The sequence below is a fragment of the Mustela putorius genome, unplaced genomic scaffold (assembly GCF_011764305.1).
Source record: "Mustela putorius furo isolate JIRA1106 unplaced genomic scaffold, ASM1176430v1.1 tig00003962_pilon_pilon_pilon, whole genome shotgun sequence".
NCBI classification, from domain to species: Eukaryota; Metazoa; Chordata; class Mammalia; order Carnivora; family Mustelidae; genus Mustela; species Mustela putorius.
The window spans coordinates 18,880,583-18,902,923 of NW_025422106.1; the positions used below are offsets into that span (position 1 = coordinate 18,880,583).

The window sequence follows — 22,341 nt, forward strand, 5'->3', positions numbered from 1 at the left end:
AGATAATTGATAATGAGAAGCCTCGCAGACCATCCTCCCCACACATGGTCTGAATTCCCTTAGGGAATGGCTAAGAGCCTGGGTTCTGGAGCCTACATTTCATCTCCAACACTTTGCTAGCTGGGCAAACATTGGGCAAGTTACAGAACCTCTCTGAAAACATAAACGTCATTTGCAAAATGGAGCTATCTCATAGGGCTCTTTTTTTTTTTTCCTTTTAAAGATTTTATTTATTTATTTGACAGACAGAGATGGCAAGTAGGCAGAGAGACAGGCAGAGAGAGGGGAAGGGAAGCAGGCTCCCTGGTGAGCAGAGAGCCTGACGTAGGGCTCAATCCCAGGACCCTGGGATCATGACCTGAGCCGAAGGCAGAGGCTTTAACCCACTGAGCCACCCAGGAGCTCCCATAGGGCTCTTTTGATGATTAAATAAAATCCAGATAAAATACATTTATCACATTGTTTAATACATAGTTCAGGCTCACATATCACCGTTCACTGTATTTTTTAAATTTGGAATTCATTTGCTGACATGTGTCATTTTTCCAAGGGCAAACTGATTAGCCTGCCCACTCAAATTATAAACTCCAAAAGGCAAAAATGCACTTAATATAACATTTTTTAAAAATTTTTAAATATAGGGGCACCTATATTTAGTATACCAGAGGAATATTGTGGCTGTGTCGCATTCCTCTGGCAGTCTGCTCTTCCTACCCAATGGTGTTAATAGATGACCCCTGGGCCACACTATGCCTTAACCCAGCAAGCAGGCAAATATCCCTAGAGATCTCCTAGGAAAAAATACCATGGTTTTAGCCCAAGGAGCCTTCCTGATAACTCCTACTATTAGCGGATCTGCTTTGATCTAATCTAAATGTGTTGTGCACCATTTTCAACTGAGATCTCTCTCTGGACAAGGTGGGCAGTGGGGGGCACACTACAGGGGAAAAAGACTGGATTCACGAAAGTACACGATGTGACACAAAGCAAGGTGGCTGGGGTGGAGGGTGTGTGGGGGAGGATAACAGGGAATGGAGCTAGAGGTGGGGAAGAGTAGAGGTAGGAACTGGAACTTTCTGCTGGAGGCACTGGGGAGCCCCCAGGGAGTTTGAAGTAGAGGAGTGACATCTGATTTGTGTTCAGGGGAACTCATGTTAGCAGAATGAGAACAGATGGGAAAGGGTTCTGACTAGAGACAGTGGGGCTCAAATCAAAATAATCTGTCAGAGAAGTGATTAGAGTCTGTACCACAGTAGATGCAGAGGGAAGCAGAGGGGCCCGGGAAAATTTGAGTAAGCAGAAGCCAGGGTCACAACTTGGTACTAATTGTCCAGAAGGTGGTGAAGAAAAGATCCTGGGGTAACTCTAAGACACTGTGTCCTGAACAAAGGTTTAAGGCTTTCTCCCCAAGAGATATTAATTTTGAAAACTAAAGGTGAAAAGACTCCCCTGCGCAGGGAGGGAAGACACAGTCTTCCATAGTGCACCATCTCTCAGGGCCACGTTACCTTAAGTTGTGGAACAGGGTAATTGTAGATGGTGCGGGGACACTTGAAATGGTGGCCTCTGTAGCCAGAATGTTTTTCCCTTTTCCGTTTCTATCCTAATTAAGTCAGGACGAAAGCCTCAGTAAATCTGTAACACCCGTTAATCTCCTTCTGTGTGCGTGGGCACGTGCACAAGAGAAAGAGAGAGAGAGAGAACACATGCAAGTCAGCTCCAGAACAAGCCTAAGATTCAGAGCCTTATAGGACAGAACCAAGCAGCTCACAATGTTTTGGTTTTCCAAGAAATGTATATTTAGGGTTACCCCTTTATTTAAGACACAGGATTCTGATGCCTATCTACATCATTTTTTAAAAGTTTCCTTTTGAAATGAATGTATCTGAAGGGGGTTAGTGAGTTGGTTTAGGAAAAAACATTAAGTAAAACATGGTGCAGGAGATAGGCAAGTGTGACAAGAATCGTGGCACATAAAAGACTGAAGCTTGGGAAACAGTGTCCTGAGAAAGCCTATGGCTGGTTAGGAGGTAAACCCCAAATCAGAACAAATCTTCGACAAAACCCTCATTATAATTAAAGAAGACTCTTCTGGAAGGACAAGAAATCATGCAGCATCTAGGGTTTGGGTTTTTTTTTTTTTCCTTAATATTTTATTTTGAAGTAATCTCTTCACCCAATGTGGGGCTCAAACACACAAACCCCGAATTGAGCAATTATGAATGAGGATGAATTTGGGTTTGGGGCTGAGGGCTCAGGCGGCAGTGGGGAATGATGGAGCTGAGCATATAGGAAGGAAAATTCTCTCTTCCTGTCAAAAGCCCTAAGTGTCCCCAGGGAAGAGATTTTTCCTTTAACTACAGCAAAAGGGGCTTAGGTATCTCCAAGGAACAGCATTGTTGCTTTTCCTGGCTTGTTTCTGCAATCAGCTGGGAGATAAAGTCTTCAGATTAAACTTTTCCAGAAAAAAAAAAAACGTATTGGAGGGAGGAAAATTAAGGGACATAAAGATGTAATTGTATGAGAGGCTGCTGTGAGCCTAGGAAGGTGGTGGCTTCCTGGTTGGTAGGGGGTTCTTCTAGGAACCCAAAGCCCTGGACCCCAATAATGGGAACAGCCATGCCTCCCTCCAGTAGGTGCTTCTTCCCCAGAGGGTAAAGAGTGTCTGTAAGGTGGAAGGGAAGAGAGAGGGAGAGATAGACAGAGGTGGCCGTTGTTGCTAACGTTACTCAAGAAAACATAAGCTTTTGAGAGAAACATCAGCAGAGAAGGTGAGAAGCTGCCGCAGAAGTCCTCGGTGCTCTTCCCATGAGCCTTTGTGTCCCCATAGGAAGTCTTTCCAGCTTGATCCATTTGTGGATGATTTCTTGCCCCACATAGTGTAGTTCCAAGTGAGAGGTCCTTCACTCACTGGCATTTCAGCTTCATTATTTCTATTCTAGAGGATTTTTCTTTGTTCCATTTGAGGAAGGGTACCACTTTCCACCGTGTCCTGGAAGGCTGATTTGCAGACCGAAAGCTCAAGACAAAAGCAAAGAAACAGAGTACTAACCTTCATTCTCTACCTCTCTGATTCTTATGCTTCTGCTCTGGGTTGGAGAAATCACGTGGTGAGGCAACAAACCCCATGCTCACAGAGGCCCCATTATTCAAACCACCAAATCGGATGGTATTTAACCAAAGCACCTCAAGATGCTAAAAACCCTAGGCTCTGAATTCTCAGTCTTAGTACTTTGATGTTTTTTATTTTTTAAATATTTTTTATTTTTTAAAAGATTTTATTATTTATTTATTTGACACAGAGAGAGAGATCACAAGCAGGCAGAGAGAGGAAAGCAGGCTCCCTGCTGAGCAGAGAGCCTGATGCGGGGCTTGATCCCAGGACCCTGAGATCATGACCTGAGCTGAAGGCAGAGGCTTAAGCCACTGAGCCACTCAGCGCCCCTAAAGATTTTATTTATTTATGATAGAGAGAGATAGCGAGAGAGGGAACACAAGGAGGGGGAGCTGGAGAGGGAGAAGCAGGGTTCCTGCTGAGAAGGGAGCCTGATGAGGGCTCAATTCCAGGACCCTGGGATCATGACCTGAGCTGAACGCAGACCCCCAAGGACTGAGCCACCCAGGTGCCCCTCGGTCTTGGTACTTTTAAAGGGCAAACATCAAGGTGACTCTGGGTGAGAAGATAAAAGCTTCACGATGCAGGAAATGAGAACAGAGAGCCCTTTAAAGGTCAGCTGGCACAAAGAGACGAGGTCTTATCCTTACTCAGACAACCCAAAGCCACTATACTATTCTCAACTGAGAACCGCTACCACCAACAACCAGAAAAGAAGAGTCACTCTAGGGCTAGCTGTGTCCCATCAGTGGAAAGCCAGCTCCTGGCTCAACACAGGGCCTTATCAGAGGGTATTAAGGTTAGAGACTCGAGAGAGGGAGTCAGTCTCTGCTCTGCTAGCTGACCAGTCCTAGGCAAACCACTGACCCTTGTCTGGGCCTCTGTTTTTTTTTGTTGTTGTTGTTGTTGTTTTGGTTTTTGTTTTTAAGACTTTATTCATTTATTTGACTGAGAGAGTGAGAGAGGGACAGAGGGAGAAGCAGGCTCCCTGCTGAGCAGGGCTGGATCTCAGGACTCTGGGATCGTGACAGAAGCCAAAGGCAGCTGCTTAACCAACTGAGCCACTTAGGCACCCCATGTTTTTAAAGTTATTTAAGTAATCTCTACACTCACCACAGGGCTTAACTCACAACTCCAAGATCAAGAGTTGCAAACTCTACGGACTGAGTCGGTCCACCAGGTGCCCCAATCTGTACACTTTATTTATGTATTTTTTTCTTTTTAAAGCTTTATTTGTTTATTTGAGAGACAGAGAAATAGAAGGAGAGTGGGGGGAGGGGGAGGGAAAGAGTCTTTTTTTTTTTTTAAAGATTTTATTTATTTATTTGACAGATCACAAGTAGGCAGAGAGGCAGGTAGAGAGAGAAGGGGAAGCAGGCTCCCTGCTGAGTAGAGAGCCCCACGTGGGGCTCGATCCCAGGACCCTGAGATCATGACCTGAGCTGAAGGCAGAGGTTTAACCCACTGGGCCACCCAGGTGAAAGAGAGTCTTTAAGCAGGCTCCCTGCCAAGGGAATAGGCCCATGTGGGGCTCTATCCCAAGAACTGGCTGGGATCATGACCAGAGCTGAAATCCAGAGTTGGTTTCTCAACCAACTGAGCCACCCAGGGGTCACCCGATCCGTATACTTTAAATAAGTGAATTTAATAGTATGTAAATTATAACTCAACAAAGCAGTTAAGAAAAAGACGTATCCTTTTTTTTACATGGTTAAGACTGTGGTTAGGGTGCATATTTAGGTGCTAAAACTCTAAAGAGATTCAAGGAAGTGATTACTGTAAAAGTCAGATTCCTTTCAGGTAGAAGCAGGGTTATAGGACTGAGATAAGGCACATGAAGGAACTTCTACCAGGGCATAGGAAGGTTTTATTTCTTGACCTGAGGGGTAGTTAATAGGGGTGTTCAGAATAGGATAATTCATTATATTCCACATGTGTTTTATGGAGTTTTCTGTATCTGTTCTGTTATGTAATAAAACGGTTTGTAAAAACAGGGGAATTGAGTATGAAATGACATGCAGTGCTGGCCACACTGTGAGGGGCCCCCCATGCCCCCCCACCTCCTGGTATTCCTCCCCTTCCCTAATCCCTCCCTGTCGAGTGGGCATGAGCAGGACCTGTGGCATGTTTCTAACCAACAGAATAAGGCAAAAGCCACCGGATGTATGTGAGTATGTTTGTGTGATTACATTATACAAGACCTAATGTTCATTGGGCTAGCTGTCCGTGTGGCAGCTCACAGGGCACTGAACGCCACCAACAACCATGTGAGTTTGGAAGAAGAGCCTTCCCCACTTGAGCTACAGATGCCACCATGGCCCTGGGTCACCCCTTGACTGCAGCTGGTGAGGCTGGTCGTCAAACTGTGGCTGGTGCACAGGAACTGGGCTAATAGCCACGTGCTGTTTGAAACCACTGCATTTGTGGTAGTAGTATTCCACGGCAATGGATAACCTGCCCCCATGTTGGGGGGTTGGTCCCTAAAACCACTCCCAGGTTCAGCAATTCCCTAGAAGGACCCAAAGAGCTCAACAAAGCCATTGTAGTTTTGGCTACAGTTTATTACAGTAAAAGGATACAGATTAAAATCAGCGGGAGAAAAAGGCACATGGGACACCGGCCAAGAGACACCTACTCTCCTTCCCGGTGGAGTCACAAGGACAATGTGAATTCTCCTAGTGACAATGTGTGACAGTGTACAAGGGGACTCCCAACCAGGGAAGATCCCCCCAGCCTTGGTGCCCAAGGCTTTTCCCAGGGGTCGGTCACAGGGGCAGGCCTTAGTCTCCAGCCCCTCCAGAGGTCAAGCTGATACCTCCTGGCCCAAGGCCACGGGTAAACAAAAACACTTTTATCAGCCAGGATACCCCAAGGGCTTAGGGGTTGCCTCCCAGGAGCCAGTCAAGGGCCCATGCTCTCCCAGGAATGTGCAGTCTGCCCATCCCAGGCCTGCAATTAGCCATTTGCTGCACACCCATTAATTCCAGAAATGGGACTGTTGTCAAGGGCCTGGTTTGAAAGGCCAGGACCACCAGGTTCTGACATCCAGGGAAACTTTACACATTTACTGGCCTTATAGTCAGAGAGTTTCCAGGATTTAAGCCATAGAGCCAAAAGGCGGGGTGCAGAGGAGAGGAGGCTGGGACCGGGCACTCATATATAAGCTTCTCCTGATTAGCCACTGAATAGAAGGCAAGTTTCCCCTCCTCCAGGTCCAGCCAGACGCCCACCACCATAGGTCTGTCTGAGCCGAGGACAGTCTCCTCGACCATGTGCCATGCAGAGAGCTGGCCCGTCCCCTTCCACTCTATACAGCAGGAGTCGCTGGTCCTTCCCAGGATCTGGGTACGCTTCATCCCCCAGGAAGCCACCCCAACTGCCCAGTGGCTGCAACGCTGAGTGTCCACTTCCCAGTACTGTCGCCCAGAAGAAAAGGCCTGGGAGCATAAGGCCTGGCAGGTCACAAACCTCTCATGACTCCAGAGATGGGTCTGTGGGCAGTGAGACACAGTCACCGCCAGGCCATCCTTGGACACCTTTAAGCTGCAGGAGTGGCTGCGAAGGTCAAAGGTCAGACTGATGGCCCCTGAGGGAAAGAACAAGGATAGGACTGGCTCGCTTTAAAAGTAAAAAGCAGCTTTGGGCTTTTGGGGTTTTTTTTGTTTTGTTTTTAAAGATTTTATTTATTTATTTGAGAGACAGCCAGAGTAGGAGCAGGGGGAGAGGTAAGGGGAGGGGAGAGAGACAGAGGGAGGCAGACTCCCCTCTGTATAGGGACCTTGATGTAGGGGGCTCCATCCCAGAACCCTGGGATCCTGACCTGAGTTGAAAGCAGTCACTTAGTTGACTGAGCCACCCAGGCGCCCCACAAAAAGGCAGCTTTGTACCTTTGGGTGTGATAAAGTTTTACTCACACTGGCATTAAAACTGGCAGGTCCACTTGCAGTTTTCCGTACACAGCCCTGGTGCTGTTCTCATCACAATACCCTTTTTCCATCTTAAGATTTACTTCCCCATTAGGCCTCTTTCAGGAAGCTGTCTCGGAATCCCACTCAGCTTAGCCTGGAATTTGGGAGTCTTCGATTCCCTTTGTCTTGGTAATCAGATCCCCTCAGGAGCCAAGGAACAGACCCAGCAGCAGGGAGGGGGACTGGCAGGCCCAGCCTAAGTGTCTGCAGCCCACATACTTACACCGAGCAAACCTGGAGGCCCTCTCAGGAGCTGGGTGGCTCTGGCCAGGCAGCGGGCATGAAGCAGAATGGGGAGCTTCCTGGAGTTCCACTAAGGGTTTCAGAAAATCGGGAAGGGGAAAAGGTGGCATCAAAAGAACAAATAAATAAATAAACAAACAAAAAGCAAATACAAGGGTACCCGAACGTCATGGTCAGGGAACACGGCTTGTCTGCTTCATCAAATTTCCTCACACATTTTTTTAGGGGCAGACTTTGATCAGGCACAACTCCCTTCTCAGGTAAGTGCAGACTCATGTTCTCACCATACTTTTTTTTTTTTTAACTGCCTGTTTCCCCCGGAAGCTCTAACCTCCTTGCCGGTAGAGACCTTGCTCATATTTATGTTCTAAGCACTCAGCAGAGTGCCAGCTACATAGGAAGTAAGTGTGAGGTGCCTATCTATCAAATAAATTACAGTTCCAGGGGATCACAGCACCCTAACACCCAGAATACCCACGACCACTGCCCTGCCCCCTCCATCAGTGCTTTATTTAAACTGTTAGCTTCCAGGGACGCCTGGGTGGCTCAGTTGGTTAAGCAGCTGCCTTCGGCTCAGGTCATGGTCCCAGCGTCCTCACATCGGGCTCCTTGCTCAGCAGGGAGCCTGTTTCTCCCTCTGCCTCTGCCTGCCATTCTGTCTGCCTGTGCTCACTCTCTCCCCCTCTCACTCTCTGATAAATAAATAAAATCTAAAAAAAAAAAACAAAAAACAAAAAAAAACTGTTAGCTTCCATAAGTAAATTCTGAATGGGCACTCAAGAAACTAATACAAATGGTTAACTGAGACAGGGCAATAGGAAAATGGGACAAGGGTGGGAAAGAGACCTTCACTGTATGCCTTTGTATTGTTTTGATTTCTGAATTTAAATTTTCTTTTTTTTTTTTTTAAGATTTTATTTATTTATTTGTGTGAGAGAGAGAAAGACAAGAGCATGTGTACAAGCAGGGGGTGGGGCAGGCAGAGGGAGAAGCAGGCTTCCTGCTGAGCGAGGAGTCCAATGAGGGACCAGATCCTAGGTCCCTGGGATCATGACCTGAGCCGAAGGCAGCTGCTTAACCAACTGAGCCACCCAGCCGCCCCTGAATTTTAAAATTTAAAATTTAACCCCAAAATCTAAAAATAATTTATTTATTTACTTAAAGATTTTATTTTTTTTTCAAGATTTTTTATTTATTTATTCAACATACAGAGATCACAAGTAGGTAGAGAGAGAGAAGAGGAAACAGGATCCCCACAGAGCAGAGAGCCCAATGCAGGGCTTGATCCCAGGACCCCGGGATCATGACCTGAGCCAAAGGCAGAGGCTTTAACCCACTTGAGCCACCCAGGTGCCCCTTAAAGATTTTATTTCTTAGTACTCTCTGCACCCAATGTGGAGCTTATACTCACAACCCTGGGATCAAGAGTGGCATTCTCTACTGACTGAGCCAGCCAGGTGCCCCTAAATATTGATTTTAAATTTGTTTAAGCAACTAAGATCACTAAGGAACCCAGTCTAAATTTAGGGGCGCACAGAAGCCAAGAGGGCATGTATTTCTCAGGTTTTGGAACAACTAATAAACTGTGCTCTAACTTGATTCCTTGAGAAACTTTTCCCAAGAGATAATGTTTCTCCACCTAAATAAAAAATAACTTTTTAAGCAGAGCAACATCATTTAAACATAAAAATAGTTATAAGCAATATGTCTCTAAAGTATATAAAGCTGGCAGTGGCGAGAGGTGGAGGCAGAAAGGAGGGAGCCCAGAGCTTGTATCTGAGGGTCAGGTGTGAAGAGGGTTATAATACAGAACCTCGGAAGTCAGAACAGAGAGGTTTTTCTCTGCGTTGTTACTGTTACTATTAGCATGCCCACCAGAGATGACATTTTAACAGAACTTATCAAGGACAATTTACAAAGTAACATGCTTTGTATACAAAGACATTTAATAGTTAAACATAAAAAGCAGGGCGCCTGGGTGGCTCAGTGGGTTAAGCCGCTGCCTTCGGCTCAGGTCATGATCTCGGGGTCCTGGGATCAAGTCCCACATCGGGCTCTCTGCTCAGCAGGGAGCCTGCTTCCCTCTATCTCCCTCTCTGCCTGCCTCTCCGTCTGCTTGTGATCTCTCTCTGTCAAATAAATAAATAAAACTTTAAAAACAATATATATTTAAACATAAAAAGCAGTCTGTTTCTGAATCTTCTTAGAGCAGCAAAATCAGGTCTATGTTCTGGATATAGAGGTCTGAGGAAAATGAGTTTCTACCTTTAAAAAGCCTAGGTGACATCATACCTCTAGCCATATTCAAAACATATCGAGGCGCAAAAACACCTCCACCCACCCCGTCCTCATTAACAATAGCATAGGGATAACACAGCTGGGCTCTGGGATCCTATCCCCCAAATTAAAAGCCATTCTAAAAATAACAAGTCAGGAAATGACAGGTGTTGGAAAGGATGCAGAGAAAAGGGAACCCTCCTACACTGTTGATGGGAATGCAAGCTGGTGCAGCCACTCTGGAAAACAGTATGGACGTTCCTCAAAAAGTTGAAAATAGAGCTATCCTACAACCCAGCAGTCGCACTGCTGCCTATTTACCCTAAAGATGCAAGTGTAGGGATCCGAAGGGGCATATGCACCCAAATGTTTATAGCAGCAAAGTCCACAACAGCCAAACTATGGAAAGAACCTAGATGTCCATCAACGAATGAATAGATAAAGAAGATGCGGTATAGGGGCGTCTGGGTGGCTCAGTGGGTTAAGCTGCTGCCTTCGGCTCAGGTCATGATCTCAGGGTCCTGGGATCGAGTCCAGCATCGGGCTCTCTGCTCAGCAGGGAGCCTGCTTCCTCCTCTCTCTCTCTCTCTGCCTGCCTCTCTGCCTTCTTGTGATCTCTCTCTGTCAAATAAATAAATAAAATCTTAAAAAAAAAAAGAAGATGATATATATATATATAGATATATATATATATATCTATATATATATATACAATGGAATACTATGCAGCCATCAAGAACCCTCGAAATCTTGCCATCTGCAATAACATGGTTGGAACTAGAGGGTATTATGCTAAGTGAAATAAGTCAACCAGAGAAAGACAATTATCGATCTCTCTGATATGAGGAATTTGAGAGACAGGGTGGGGGGTTGTGGTGGGGAGGGAGGGAAAAAAAATGAACCAAGATGGATCAGGAGGGGGACAAACTATAAGAGACTCTTAATCTCAGGAAACAAACTGAGGGTTGCTGGGGGTTGGGGGGCAGGGTTAGGATGGCTGGGTTATGAACATTGGGGAGGGTATGTGCTATGGTGAGTGCTGTGAATTGTATAAGACTGATGATTCACAGACCTGTACCCCTGGGGCAAATAATACATTATAAGCTAATTAAAAAAAAAACAAACCCACAAAGCCATTTGTCATTGTTTTGGTCATTTCCTCCAACTTCCATACTTAATCCTTTCTTTTTTTTTTAAGACTTTTTTTTTTATTTATTTGAGAGAATGAGAGAGAGAAGAAGAGAAGGCGGGTAGGGTCAGAGGGAGAAGCAGACTCCCTGTTGAACAGGGAGCCCAATGCGCTACTCGATCCTAGGACTCCAGGATCATGGCCTGAGATGAAGACAGTTGCTTTACCAACTGAGCCACCCAGGTGCCCCAATCCTCTTTCACCCAGTAAACTCACCCTGCATCTGTTCTTCGAGGGGCTCTTTCCATGTGAGGTTTTCCCGTAATTTTTTCTGGATTTCTTCTAGGTCATGCAGAATGTCTCTTGTTTTTCTCTCAGGTGTATTGGAAGTCATTGGTTTTGAAGAAGCCAAGGAAAGGTCCATCTCACCAGAAGAAGACTATTGATCGATCATTAAAAACAAATTAAATAATTAGTCTCCTAAGTTGTGCATCAAATAATATATTCTAATTATGCCATCTATAATTTTCTACTTCCTCACAGATTTTTAAAAACATAATTAGGCCCTCAAACTATATGCCTTGAAAGCAATTTGGAAGAACACATCATGCAGGAAAAATATTAAAGGGGTTGTAATTTCTGCATGGTAGGGTTACGGAAGATGTTCCTTTTTTTTTTTTTTTTTTTTTTTTTTTTTTTTTTAAAGATTTTATTTATTTATTTGACAGACAGATCACAAGTAGGCAGAGAGGCAGGCAGAGAGAGAGAGAGGAGGAAGCAGGCTCCCCGCTGAGCAGAGAGCCCCATGCGGGGCTCGATCCCAGGACCCTGAGACCATGACCTGAGCCGAAAGCAGAGGCTTTAACCCACTGAGCCACCCAGGCGCCCCAATGTTCCTTTGTTTTCTTTGAACTGCTATGCATTTTCTAGTATTTTCTATAATGAATATAGATTTCTTAGGTAATATCCAAAAAAGTAGTAAAATTTGCAAGCCCATCCTTTAGGGGCTTTACAGAATAAATAATACAGAGAGTCACTAAGATCAGCTATAGAGGCCAAAATAATCTTCCCCAGAAGGTTATCATTCTATTACCTCTCCTCTCAAGAGCCCGCATAGATATCCAGCTGGGCATCCAGGCTCTCCCAGCTCTCTGGGGCTGCCAACACATGCTCCCTGACTTTCTTTAACCCCGGGTCCTGTTATTCCCCAACAGAGCCTCTCATCTGCTCCCACCTTGCCACTTTTGGTCCCTGACATTCTTTCCCAACTCTGCATACTCAATTTTCCACTCTTCTTACCAAGAGTAAAGTAGCAGGCATCACGGATAGAGGACTTCCTGTGGCTTACGTTTTTTTTTTTTTTTAAGATTTTATTTATTTATTTGACAGAGAGAGAGATCACAAGTAGGCAGAGAGGCAGGCAGAGAGACAGGGGGAAGCAGGCTCTCCACTGAGCAGAGAGCCCAATACGGGGCTCGATCCATCCCAGGACCCTGGGATCATGACCTGAACCGAAGGCAGAGGCTTTAACCCACTGAGCCACCCAGCCCCCCCCCCCCCCCTGTGGCTTACTTCTAATTTGTATAACAACCTTCCCAGGTAAGTTGGTTATCCCCCTCTTGCAAAAGAAGTTAGAGCTCAGAAGAGTGAACTAAATCCCTACAGTGAATTTTACCATCCTGCATTTTCCCACCGTTTGAGCATTTATTACCAGAGCTGTTTTAGTCCTCACATCAGACGAATGCAACGTCAAGTGTGAGAGTCAGACTTTCAGGCTTTCCTCCCCTCAACACCCTGCAGCCCTTGAAGACTCCTGGGTATTTGCTGAGCACTTACTATGTGGCAAGGCCCTTTCAAGGCCTGGAGATACAAGAGTGAACAAAAGAATGAAAGTCATCAAGGTCTCTACCCTAATGAAGGTTAGAGTCCCAGGCAGGGGAAGAGGGAAAACAGATATGAATAAATGATAGCGCCCGTCCTTATCAAGTTGCAAGCTGTGGTAACTGCTGCAGGTGGAATCATAAGAGCCTCTAATAGCAGGACTTGTTCGAGGAAATCAGTGAAGGTTTCTCCAGGAAAGTGATGATCCAGCTGGGGTCTGAAGGATGACCAGGGGTTATCTCGGTGACAGGGCGAAAGAAGAATATTCCTCGGAGTGCACCCCGTGGTGGGAAAAAACATGACACCCTAGAGGGACTGATAGGGGCCAGAGTGGCTGTGGCTTTCAGGGGGGGGGGGACAGACAGGGAGGGAGTCCTGCAGGGCCCTGTAGGATTTGGGCCTTAATCCCACACAAGCGGATGTCACTGGAGATGTTGTAAATCAGATTTATGTTTGAGACGGTCACTCTGACAACCATGAGGAGAGCAGACCAGTGGGAACAGAGTGGAGTAATTAATTATTGCAGCAATCCAGGCAAGAAATGATCAGAGGCTTGGGACGCCTGAGTGGCTCCGTCATTTCAGCGGCTGCCTTCCGCTCAGGTCATGGTCTCAGGGTCCTGGGATGGAGCGCTGCCTCCTCAGGCGTCCTGCTCCGTGGGGGGCCTGCTTCTCCCTCTGCCTCTGCTCCTCCCACCCATGGCTTGTGTTCTCTCTCTTCCGCACTCTCTCTCTCAAATAAGTAAATAAAATCTTAAAAAAAAAAAATGATCAGAGGCTTGGATCAGAGACATCTCCAAGGATCTCAAGAGTAGTAATAGGTTCTGGGGATGTTTAGGCCGGTGAGGGAGTGGGTGACATGATTCCCAGGTTATGCCCTTAGAAGGATCACAGGGCTAGCCACAGGAACTCCCAGAGGAGAAACAGTATGGGAAATGCCTTTGAGAAAGCAAGAAGGACAGGCGCCTGGATAGCTCAGTGGGTTAAGCTGCTGCCTTTGGTCCAGGTCATGATCTCAGGGTCCTGGGATCGAGTCCCGCATCGGGCTCTCTGCTCAGCAGGGGGCCTGCTTCCCTCTCTCTCTCTCTCTGCCTGCCTTTCTGCCTACTTGTGATGTCTCTCTGTCAAATAAATAAATAAAATCTTTAAAAAAAAAAGAAAAGAAAAGAAAGAAAGCAAGAGGGAAAGGTGAGAAGGAAGACAGCAGACCACAGCTCAGAGAGGGGTCCAGGCTGGAGCTGTGCTCGCGGATGGGGTGGTAATTAAAGCCATGGTATGGGGAAAACCACTCAGCGGGAAAGAGACAGGGACGTACCCCTCAGCCTTGAGGGATTTAGGCATTTTGTTGCTGAGGAGAGGAAAAGAGAGTGAGCCTGCAAGACAGGTGGGGAAGGAGCAGCCAGAGAAAGAGGGGAAGGTCAGAAGACTCCTGGTCCTAGAAGCTAAAGGAAAAGAAAGCTTCAGGAATGAGGGTGTGGTCAAAGGCTGAGGAAAGGTGGAGACTAGACTGTCTGCAGGATTTGCATAGACGTCCCTGGGGAATCTCAGAGCTGGTTAGAGGCAGAGATAAGGATGGAAACCTGCCCCCCCCCCCGACGCTCCCCTACCTCACCTCAAGCATCGCACTTCCGGTCATCCATGTGGGACAGTAAGAAAATGGTAAAAGATGAAGACTTACTGCATCCCTCAACTCCCAACATATTTCCTCGGCTCCAGCCAGAAGCTGCCCCTAGCCCCGTCCCCAGCACACGCTTTCCCGCTTTCCCCTCGGGGCTGAGCCTACCATGCTCGTGCTCAGGGTGCTCCTGTCATTGTCTGGTCCGGATTCAGGGACGTCCCTTTGACTCTGAAGACTCTTGACAATGTCTACGAGCTCTTCTGCCAACTCTGCCAGCTCACGCACAACTTCTATAATTCTCTTCTGTGCCGCAGCCTTTAAAAGAAGAAAGCAGAACCCAGAGCTAGACCTAGGACCCAGCTCTCGACTGAAGGGGCTCTCAACACTGCATAAAGGAAGCAGGCAACAGGGTCACAAAAATGTCCAAGGGACAAGGAGGTAGATGTCTCAGAGCTTTTGCATGCCTGATGACTGTCCGGTAGCTTTAACAGGGAACCAGAGCCCATCCCCAGCCTAGGGGGCAGTGGGTGAAAACGAAGCCTAAAAGCCTAAAGAAACCTGTGGGCTCATTCTGAACAGAAGTCAGAGCAGAGATGCTGACCAGGGTGGGTATGCATCAGGAGTCCCACGGTCTTCCTCCGACTGAGCCAGCCAGGCGCCCCTACATCTTGCCCATTTATTTATTTATTTATTTATTTTTAAAGATTTTTATTTATTTGACAGAGAGAAATCACAAGTAGATGGAGAGGCAGGCAGAGAGAGAGAGAGAGGAAAGCAGGCTCTCTGCTGAGCAGAGAGCCCGATGCGGGACTCGATCCCAGGACTCTGAGATCATGACCTGAGCCGAAGGCAGCGGCTTAACCCACTGAGCCACCCAGGCGCCCCCATCTTGCCCATTTAAAGGGACCCTCAGACTAGGGAGCTACACAATCCCACTTAAATACCTTGATCTGCTCAGCTGCCTGGCTGGGAGTGGAAGTTCTGCAGCCAACATTCTGGCAACAACTTCCAGACCTGGTGGCACTCATCAGAGGAAGGTGGGGCCCAGACTTCAATGGTGAACACTGCACTCCCTCCAAAAGGGGTTCTATACAGAGTCACAGAAATACAACGTGTTCATCAACCATAAGAGTTTTTATAACTTTGTTTTGACATTTTCCATTTTTAAAATCATATTAGGACCTCAAAAACTGGAATTGACCCAGAACCTTCTGTATCTCCAAGAAGTCTGATGTCCCTCAAAGCAGCATGTGTTCTGGAAGCCATAATTGGGCTACTTTAGAGAGGGAGGTAGCCGACCACTGGTAACAACATTTGCTCTTAAATTTCCAGGCCCCACTCCTAAATATTAGGTGACTGGAACTGAAGAAAGGAGCCCTTATCCTAGCACTGGGGCAAATTAAAAACTTAAAAGAATAAGTACATTGTTTTTTCTATTCATAAAGGAATGCACACTCATCGCAGTGAGTTTATATCAGAGACATCTCCAAGGAGCTCAAGAGTAGTAATTAGGTTCTGGGGATGTTTAGGCCAGTGCGAAGCATGAGGGGCACATGTGTGGCTTAACCAACTGTTAAGCATCTGATTTCAGCTCAGGTCATGATGCCTGGGTTCTGGGATAGAGCCCCGCGTCGGACTCCCCGCTGAGTGGTGGGGGGACCTGCTTGTCCCTCTCCCTCTGCTCCTCCCCCTGCTCATTCTCTCTCTCTCAAATAAATAAATAAACTCTAAAAGAAACTGCAGAGCATGAGAAAGAGGAAATGTTTTAAATCATCCAATATCCTGCCATCTAAAAACAATCATTTTTACTTAATAGCCAATGGGAAGTATATGCAGTCACCATAAGCAACATTAGTGAAGAGTTTTAAAGACCTGAGGGACGATGTTGTATTTATAATAAAAAAGAAGAAAACAATTTTAATCATTATCATAAAAAAATGGAAGTAACCGATATGTCCCATCAGAAGGTGAATGGATAGATTGTGGTACATTTGGGTAATGGAATATTTTTCAGAAATAAACCATAATTTTGTTTAGTCAAAGAACACTACCCAGAAAGTCCAGAAATTGTATGATTCTAACTATATGACATTCTGGGGGAAAAAAAACAAAACAAAACTAAAGAGACAGTAAAAAGATCAGCAGTTGCCAGGGGTGGGGATGAAGGTACAAAGAGGTGGACCACAGGGGATTTTCAGGGCAGTAAAACTGTATGACACCATAACTGTAGCTGCATGAGATCATGCGTTTGTCAAAACCTATAGAACTGTAGAGGAGGGGTGCAGGTTCCCCACAGAGCAGAGAGCCCGATGTGGGGCTCGATCCCAGAATCCTGGGATCATGACCTGAGCCGGAGGCAGAGGCTTCAACCCACTGAGCCACCCAGGCACCCCCATTATATGTTAATTTTAAAAGGAAGAAGAAATGGGGGGAAAAAGAGAGAAAGGAGACATGAATAACTAAAATCAGAAAGAAAGTAAACTGGAGACATCACACCTGACCTCACAGAATAAAATTTAAAAGACTATTATGAACTTTGTATGCCAACACATTAGATAACTTACCTGAAATGGATAAATTCCTAGAAACACAAATTAATGACCAAACTGACTCAAAAAAAAAAAAAATAGAGAATTACAACAGAGGTATAACAAATAAAGAGACTGAATCAGTAACCAAAACCCCAACAAAGAAAATTCCGGGACCAGATGGCTTCACTGGTGAATTCTACCAAATACTTAGAGAAGAATTAACACCAATCCTTCTCAAACTCTTCCATATCATTGAAGAGGATGGAACCCTTCCTAACTCCTCAGTGAAGCCAGCATTACCCTGATGCCAACGCTAGATAAACACATCACAAGAAAATTTACAGACACTTTGGAGGGGCTAGGGGTGGGGGATGGGTGAGCCTGGTGGTGGGTATAAAGGAGGTCATGTACTGCTTGGAGCACCGGGTGTGGTGCATAAACAATGAATCTTTGAACACTGAAAAAATAAAAGAAAATTTTTAAAAAAGGAAAATTACAGACCGATATCCCTTATGAATATTGATATAGAAATCCTTAACAAGGGACACCTGGGTGGCTCAGTGGGTTGAAGCCTCTGCCTTCAGCTCAGGTCATGATCCCAGGGTCCTGGGATCGAGCCCCGCATCGGGCTCTCTGCTCAGCAGGGAGCCTGCTTCCTCCTCTCTCTCTGCCTGCCTCTCTGCCTCCTTGTGATTTCTGTCAAATAAATAAATAAATCTTTAAAAAAAAAAAAAAAGAAAGAAATGCTTAACAAAATACTAGCAAACTAAACCCAACAGCATATTAAATGGATAACTCAGCATGACGAAGTGGAATTTATCCCAAGAATGGAAGGTGGTTCAATTTAAGAAAAAACAACCAATCTGATACACCATAATAACAGAATGAAGGAAACACACACACACATACACACACAATCATTTCAATTGATGCAGAAAAGGCATTTGACAAGATCTTACACCTTCCATGATAAACAACAACAACACACACACACTCAGAAAACCAGGAATAGAAAGGAACTTCCTCAATACAATGAAGGGAATTTATGAAAAACCCACAATTAACATCATACTTAATGGTGAAAGACTGAAAGCTTTCTGCCTAAGATAGGGAACAAAACAAGCATACCTGATGGGTATTTACCCCAAAATAATGCTGCTACCCAAAATAATTCTGCTACCCAACATTGTACTGGAAATTTTAGCCAGATTAATTAAACAAGAAATAAAAGGCATCCCAATTGAAAAAGAAGTAAGATGATCTCTATTCCCATAGGACATGACCTTATAAATAAAATGCTAAAGAATCCACAAGAAAGCTACTAGAGCAAGTAAATGAATTCAGCAAAGTTGAAGGGCACTAGATCAGCACCCAAAAGGAAGTGTGTTTTTATACACCTGCAGTGAACTATCCAAAAAGGAAATTAAGGAAGCAATTCCATTTTTAGCAGCACCTAAACGAGTAAAATGTCTAGGAATAAATTAAACCAAGGAGATGAAAGGACTTTTATTTTTGGAACCTACAGAAACTTTTTGGAACTAAAAGAAAGTTAAAAAGACCTAAATACATGCAAAGATATTTGACGTTTTGGGGAAGAAGACTTAATATTGTTAAAGATGCCATACCCAAGATGACCTACACATTCAATGAAATCCCTCTCAAAATTCCAACAGCCTTCTTTGCAGAATGGTAACATCATCTTCAAATTCATATGGAATTGCAGGGGCTGTGAAGAGCCAAAACAATCTTTTTTTTTTTTTTTTAAAGATTTTATTTATTTATTTGAGAGAGAGACAGTGAGAGAGAGCATGAGCGAGGAGAAGGTCAGAGGGAGAAGCAGACTCCTCATGGAGCTGGGAGACTGATGCGGGACTCGATCCCGAGACTCCCGGATCATGACCTGAGCTGAAGGCAGTCATCCAACCAACTGAGCCACCCAGGAGTCCCGAGCCAAAAGAATCTTGAAAAAGAAGAACACAATCAGATAGACTCAGAGTTTCTGATTTCAAAATTTACTATGAAGCTAGAGTAATCAAAACAATGTGGGACTAACCTAAGGATAAACCAAAAAACCAAAGGAATAGAATTAGGAGTCCAGAAATATGCCTATTCATCTATAGCCAACCAACTTTTTTTTTTTTTTTTTTTTTTTAAAGGCAGAGATCACAAGTAGGCAGAGAGGCAGAGAGAGAGAGAGAAAGGGAGAAAGCAAGCTTCCTGCTGAGCAGAGAGCCCGATGCAGGGCTAGATCCCAGGACCCTGAGACCATGACCTAAGCCGAAGGCAGAGGCTTAACCCACTGAGTCACCCAGGTGCCCTGCCGACTGACTTTTTATAAGGATGCCGAATCCACACACTGGAGAAGAACAGTCTCTTCGACAAACGGAGCTGCGACAGCTAGATTTCCACATGCAAAGAGTAAAGTTGTACCCCTACCTCATGCCATATCGAAACATTAACCCAAAATAAATCACCAACCTAAATATAAGACTTATTATTTTTTTTTAAAGATTTTTTTATTTATTTGACAGAGATCACAAGTAGGCAGAGAGGCAGGCAGAGAGAGAGGAGGAAGCAGGCTCCCCGCTAAGCAGAGAGCCTGATGCGGAGCTTGATCCCAGGACCCTGGGATCATGACCTGAGCCTAAGGCAGAGGCTTTAACCCACTGAGCCACCCAGGCGCCCCTACCATAAAACTCTTAAGAGAAAATATGGGGGAAAATCTTCATGATCTCAGAATTCGGCACTGGATTTAGGTATGACGCCAGAAGCAAGAGAAATAAAAGAAGGAACAGATAAACGGGACATCAGCAGAACTTAAAATTATTAGGCATCAAAGGACACCGAAGTAAAAGATAACCCATAAGTAAAAGGCAACCCATAAGATGGGGGAATATATTTGCAAGCCATATATCTGATAAGGGTTTAGTATCCATAATTCATAAAGAGTTCCTAAAACTCAACAAGAAAGGGCAGCTGGGTGGCTCAGTCAGTTAAGTAGTGCCCTGGGCTCAGGTCCTGATCCCAGGGTCCTGGAATCCAGTCCCCACATTAGGCTCAGCAGGGAGTTTACTTCTCCCTCTGCCCCTCCTCCCATTCATTCCCTCAATCTCTATCTCAAATAAATAAATAAAATGTTAAAAAAAAAATCTCAACAAGAAAAAGACAACCCCATTTTTAAAAATAGTCAAAGGACCTGAATAAACATTTCTCTCACGAATATATAAAAATGAGCAATTAGCACATGAAAAGGTAGTCAACACCACCAATCCTCAGGGAAATGCAGATCAAAACCTCAGTCGCAAAGCACTTCACTCCTAATAGAAAGGCTATCCTAAAAAACAAAGGGGGGGGGATCAAAATAACATGAATAGTTAAGTATTGGCAAGGATGTGGAAAAATCAGCATCTCCAATTCTGCTGGTGGAAATGTAAAATGTCTTAGATGCTGTGGAAAATGGTTTAGCTGTGTTCCACAGTATGCTGAACATAGAACTCCTATACCACTCACCAAGTCCACTCCTAGGTTATTTCTCCAAAAGGACTGAAAAGGACTTGGTTACTTGCACACCAATGTTCACTGCATCGCTCACAGTCACCGGAAGGCGGAAACAATCCGAATGCCCACCAGTGTATGAATAAACCAAATATGGTACATCCATACAATGGGAGAGTATTCAGCCACAAAAGGGAATAAAATTCGGGTGCATGCTACAACATGAATGAACCCTGAAAACATTACGGTAAGTGGAAGAAGGCAGACACAAAGGGACAGATATTATAGGATTCCAATTATACGAAATATCTAGAGTAGGCAAATCAGGGAGACAGAAAACTGACTGGAGGTGACCAGGGGCTGCAGGGAGTTGGAATGAGGAGTTACTGCTTCATCGGTGCAGAGTGAGAGCTGCACATCAATGAGAATATAACGAATGGCACTAAACTGTACACATAAAAACGGCTCAAATGGCTAATTTTGTGCTCTGTCTTACCCCAGTGTAAGAACGTTCAAAGAGACAGCGGTAAGTCTGGAAAGGCGTGGGAACGGGCCAAGGATCAGCCAGGCTGGTGGGATGTCAGGAAACTGGGGTTTCCCGCCCCCCCTTCATACTTGGGCCAACTCTCCCAAGAGCTGGAGTGCACAGAGGGACGGCGGCCCGGCGAGACAGCACGCCAGCCGGGCCAAAGGGGCAGAGTCGGGACTGCGCGCCCGAGCGGGGCGCGGTGGAGCGCGAGGGCAGCGCGCAGTACCTCCCTACCGGCAGCTGGGCGGCGCCACGCGGGGGCGCAGGCGCAGGCGCGAGGCCAAGGGCGCGTCCCTGGGCGGGGCCGGGGGCGGGGCCGAGGTCAGGGCCCGCCCCCAGCTCGCGCAGCGCTCGGCTGTACTTGTCCACCAGCTCCTGCAGCAGCGTGTTCTTCCGCAGGTGCAGCGGCGCCGGGGTGCTCCCCCGGCAGGTGGGGCAGGAGCGCGGGGGACTGGCGCTGCGCGCGGCCCACAAGCCCTTCAGGCAGTCGCGGCAGAAGCTGTGGCCGCAGGGCAGCGTGGCGGGCTTGGTAAGCAGCCCTTGACAGATGATGCAGCCCAGGTCGTCCTCGGCCAGCCACACGGGGACGGCCAGGCCGGGGTCCACACCCGCCATAGTGGCCCGGCCGCGCCGCCCGACGCCGGGACGCGGAAGTCAGGGCCTCGTCGGGGACCGCCCGCCAGCCGCGACGTCTCCTCGGCTCCTCCCTCGGCCTTCCTCTCCCCGCCTTGACCCACCCTTCCTGTCTCGCGTTCCTGATGAGCAGACTTTGAGTCTCCCCGGGCCTGGCGCGGGACACGGCCTCCTGCACAGAGGATGAGCTCGCCCCCAAACGCTAGGAACCCGTTGATGTCCCAAAGATCCTTTAGCTTGATGCCCTCCCTCCCGGGCCAGACACACATTCACCCCGGCCCATGAAAACGGAACCCCGACAGCCCTTGAGAGCAGAAGAAAGAGGGGGTTCGGTTCAAGAGCTTTTTCATGAGAAGGCGCCCACTAGATGTCATCCAGCACTCCAAAAAGTGGAAAAGGGTTAGAGAACACCCGGTGCACTTAGCTCTTTAAAAATACCGGCGCTGGGGGCTTCACTCCCAGAGAATCTGATTTCGCCGTCCGGGGTTGGGAGCCCGGCGCCGGGATTCGTAAAAACCTCCCCCGAGGATTCTAACGCGCAGCCAACGTTGAGTGTCCCCTGGACTTTTCAAACCGCTGTTACAAGGCAGAACTGTGCCCCTGTCCTCTTACTGCTCTCTGCTGGCTAAAAGCACATTACCCAAGAAGCATCCGGACAAAAATACTAGAAAGTCTTGTTTTCTTGAGGTAGCGGGCCTTGGTTGGGCTCCCTCGCTTCCTGCTCTCCTGTTTCTCCAGTCCCAAGCTCATGACAGCAGGAAAACGCTGGCGCTGGAAGAGCACCACATCCTCCCCGGAGGGAACTTTCAGGTTTACACGGCAGTAATTGAGAGGCAGAGACCAGAATCCCCATCTCTCTGCTCAGCTGAAATGAACTAACAGTAGATAAATAAATAAACAAACAAATAAATATTTAAAAACGT

General features: G+C 46.3%; 1 protein-coding gene across 2 annotated transcripts; it reads right to left on the reverse strand.

The window, feature by feature from the left end:
* Nucleotides 1-5,658: 5,658 nt before the first annotated feature.
* RNF135 (ring finger protein 135) lies at nucleotides 5,659-22,216 on the reverse strand. Of its 2 annotated transcripts, XM_004747062.3 has the most exons (5): nucleotides 21,020-22,204; nucleotides 14,396-14,545; nucleotides 11,009-11,171; nucleotides 7,307-7,396; nucleotides 5,659-6,701 (listed from the first exon to the last, which is right to left on the reverse strand). In XM_004747062.3, the coding sequence occupies exons 1-5, from the start codon at nucleotides 21,398-21,400 to the stop codon at nucleotides 6,172-6,174; spliced, it is 1,314 nt and encodes a 437-aa protein (XP_004747119.1). In that variant the 5' UTR covers nucleotides 21,401-22,204; the 3' UTR covers nucleotides 5,659-6,171. The 2 variants fall into 2 exon arrangements, with proteins under 2 accessions (XP_004747119.1, XP_012909029.1); XM_013053575.2 differs by lacking the exon at nucleotides 7,307-7,396 and having other exon boundaries at nucleotides 21,020-22,216.
* Between the last annotated feature and the right edge of the window lie 125 nt (nucleotides 22,217-22,341).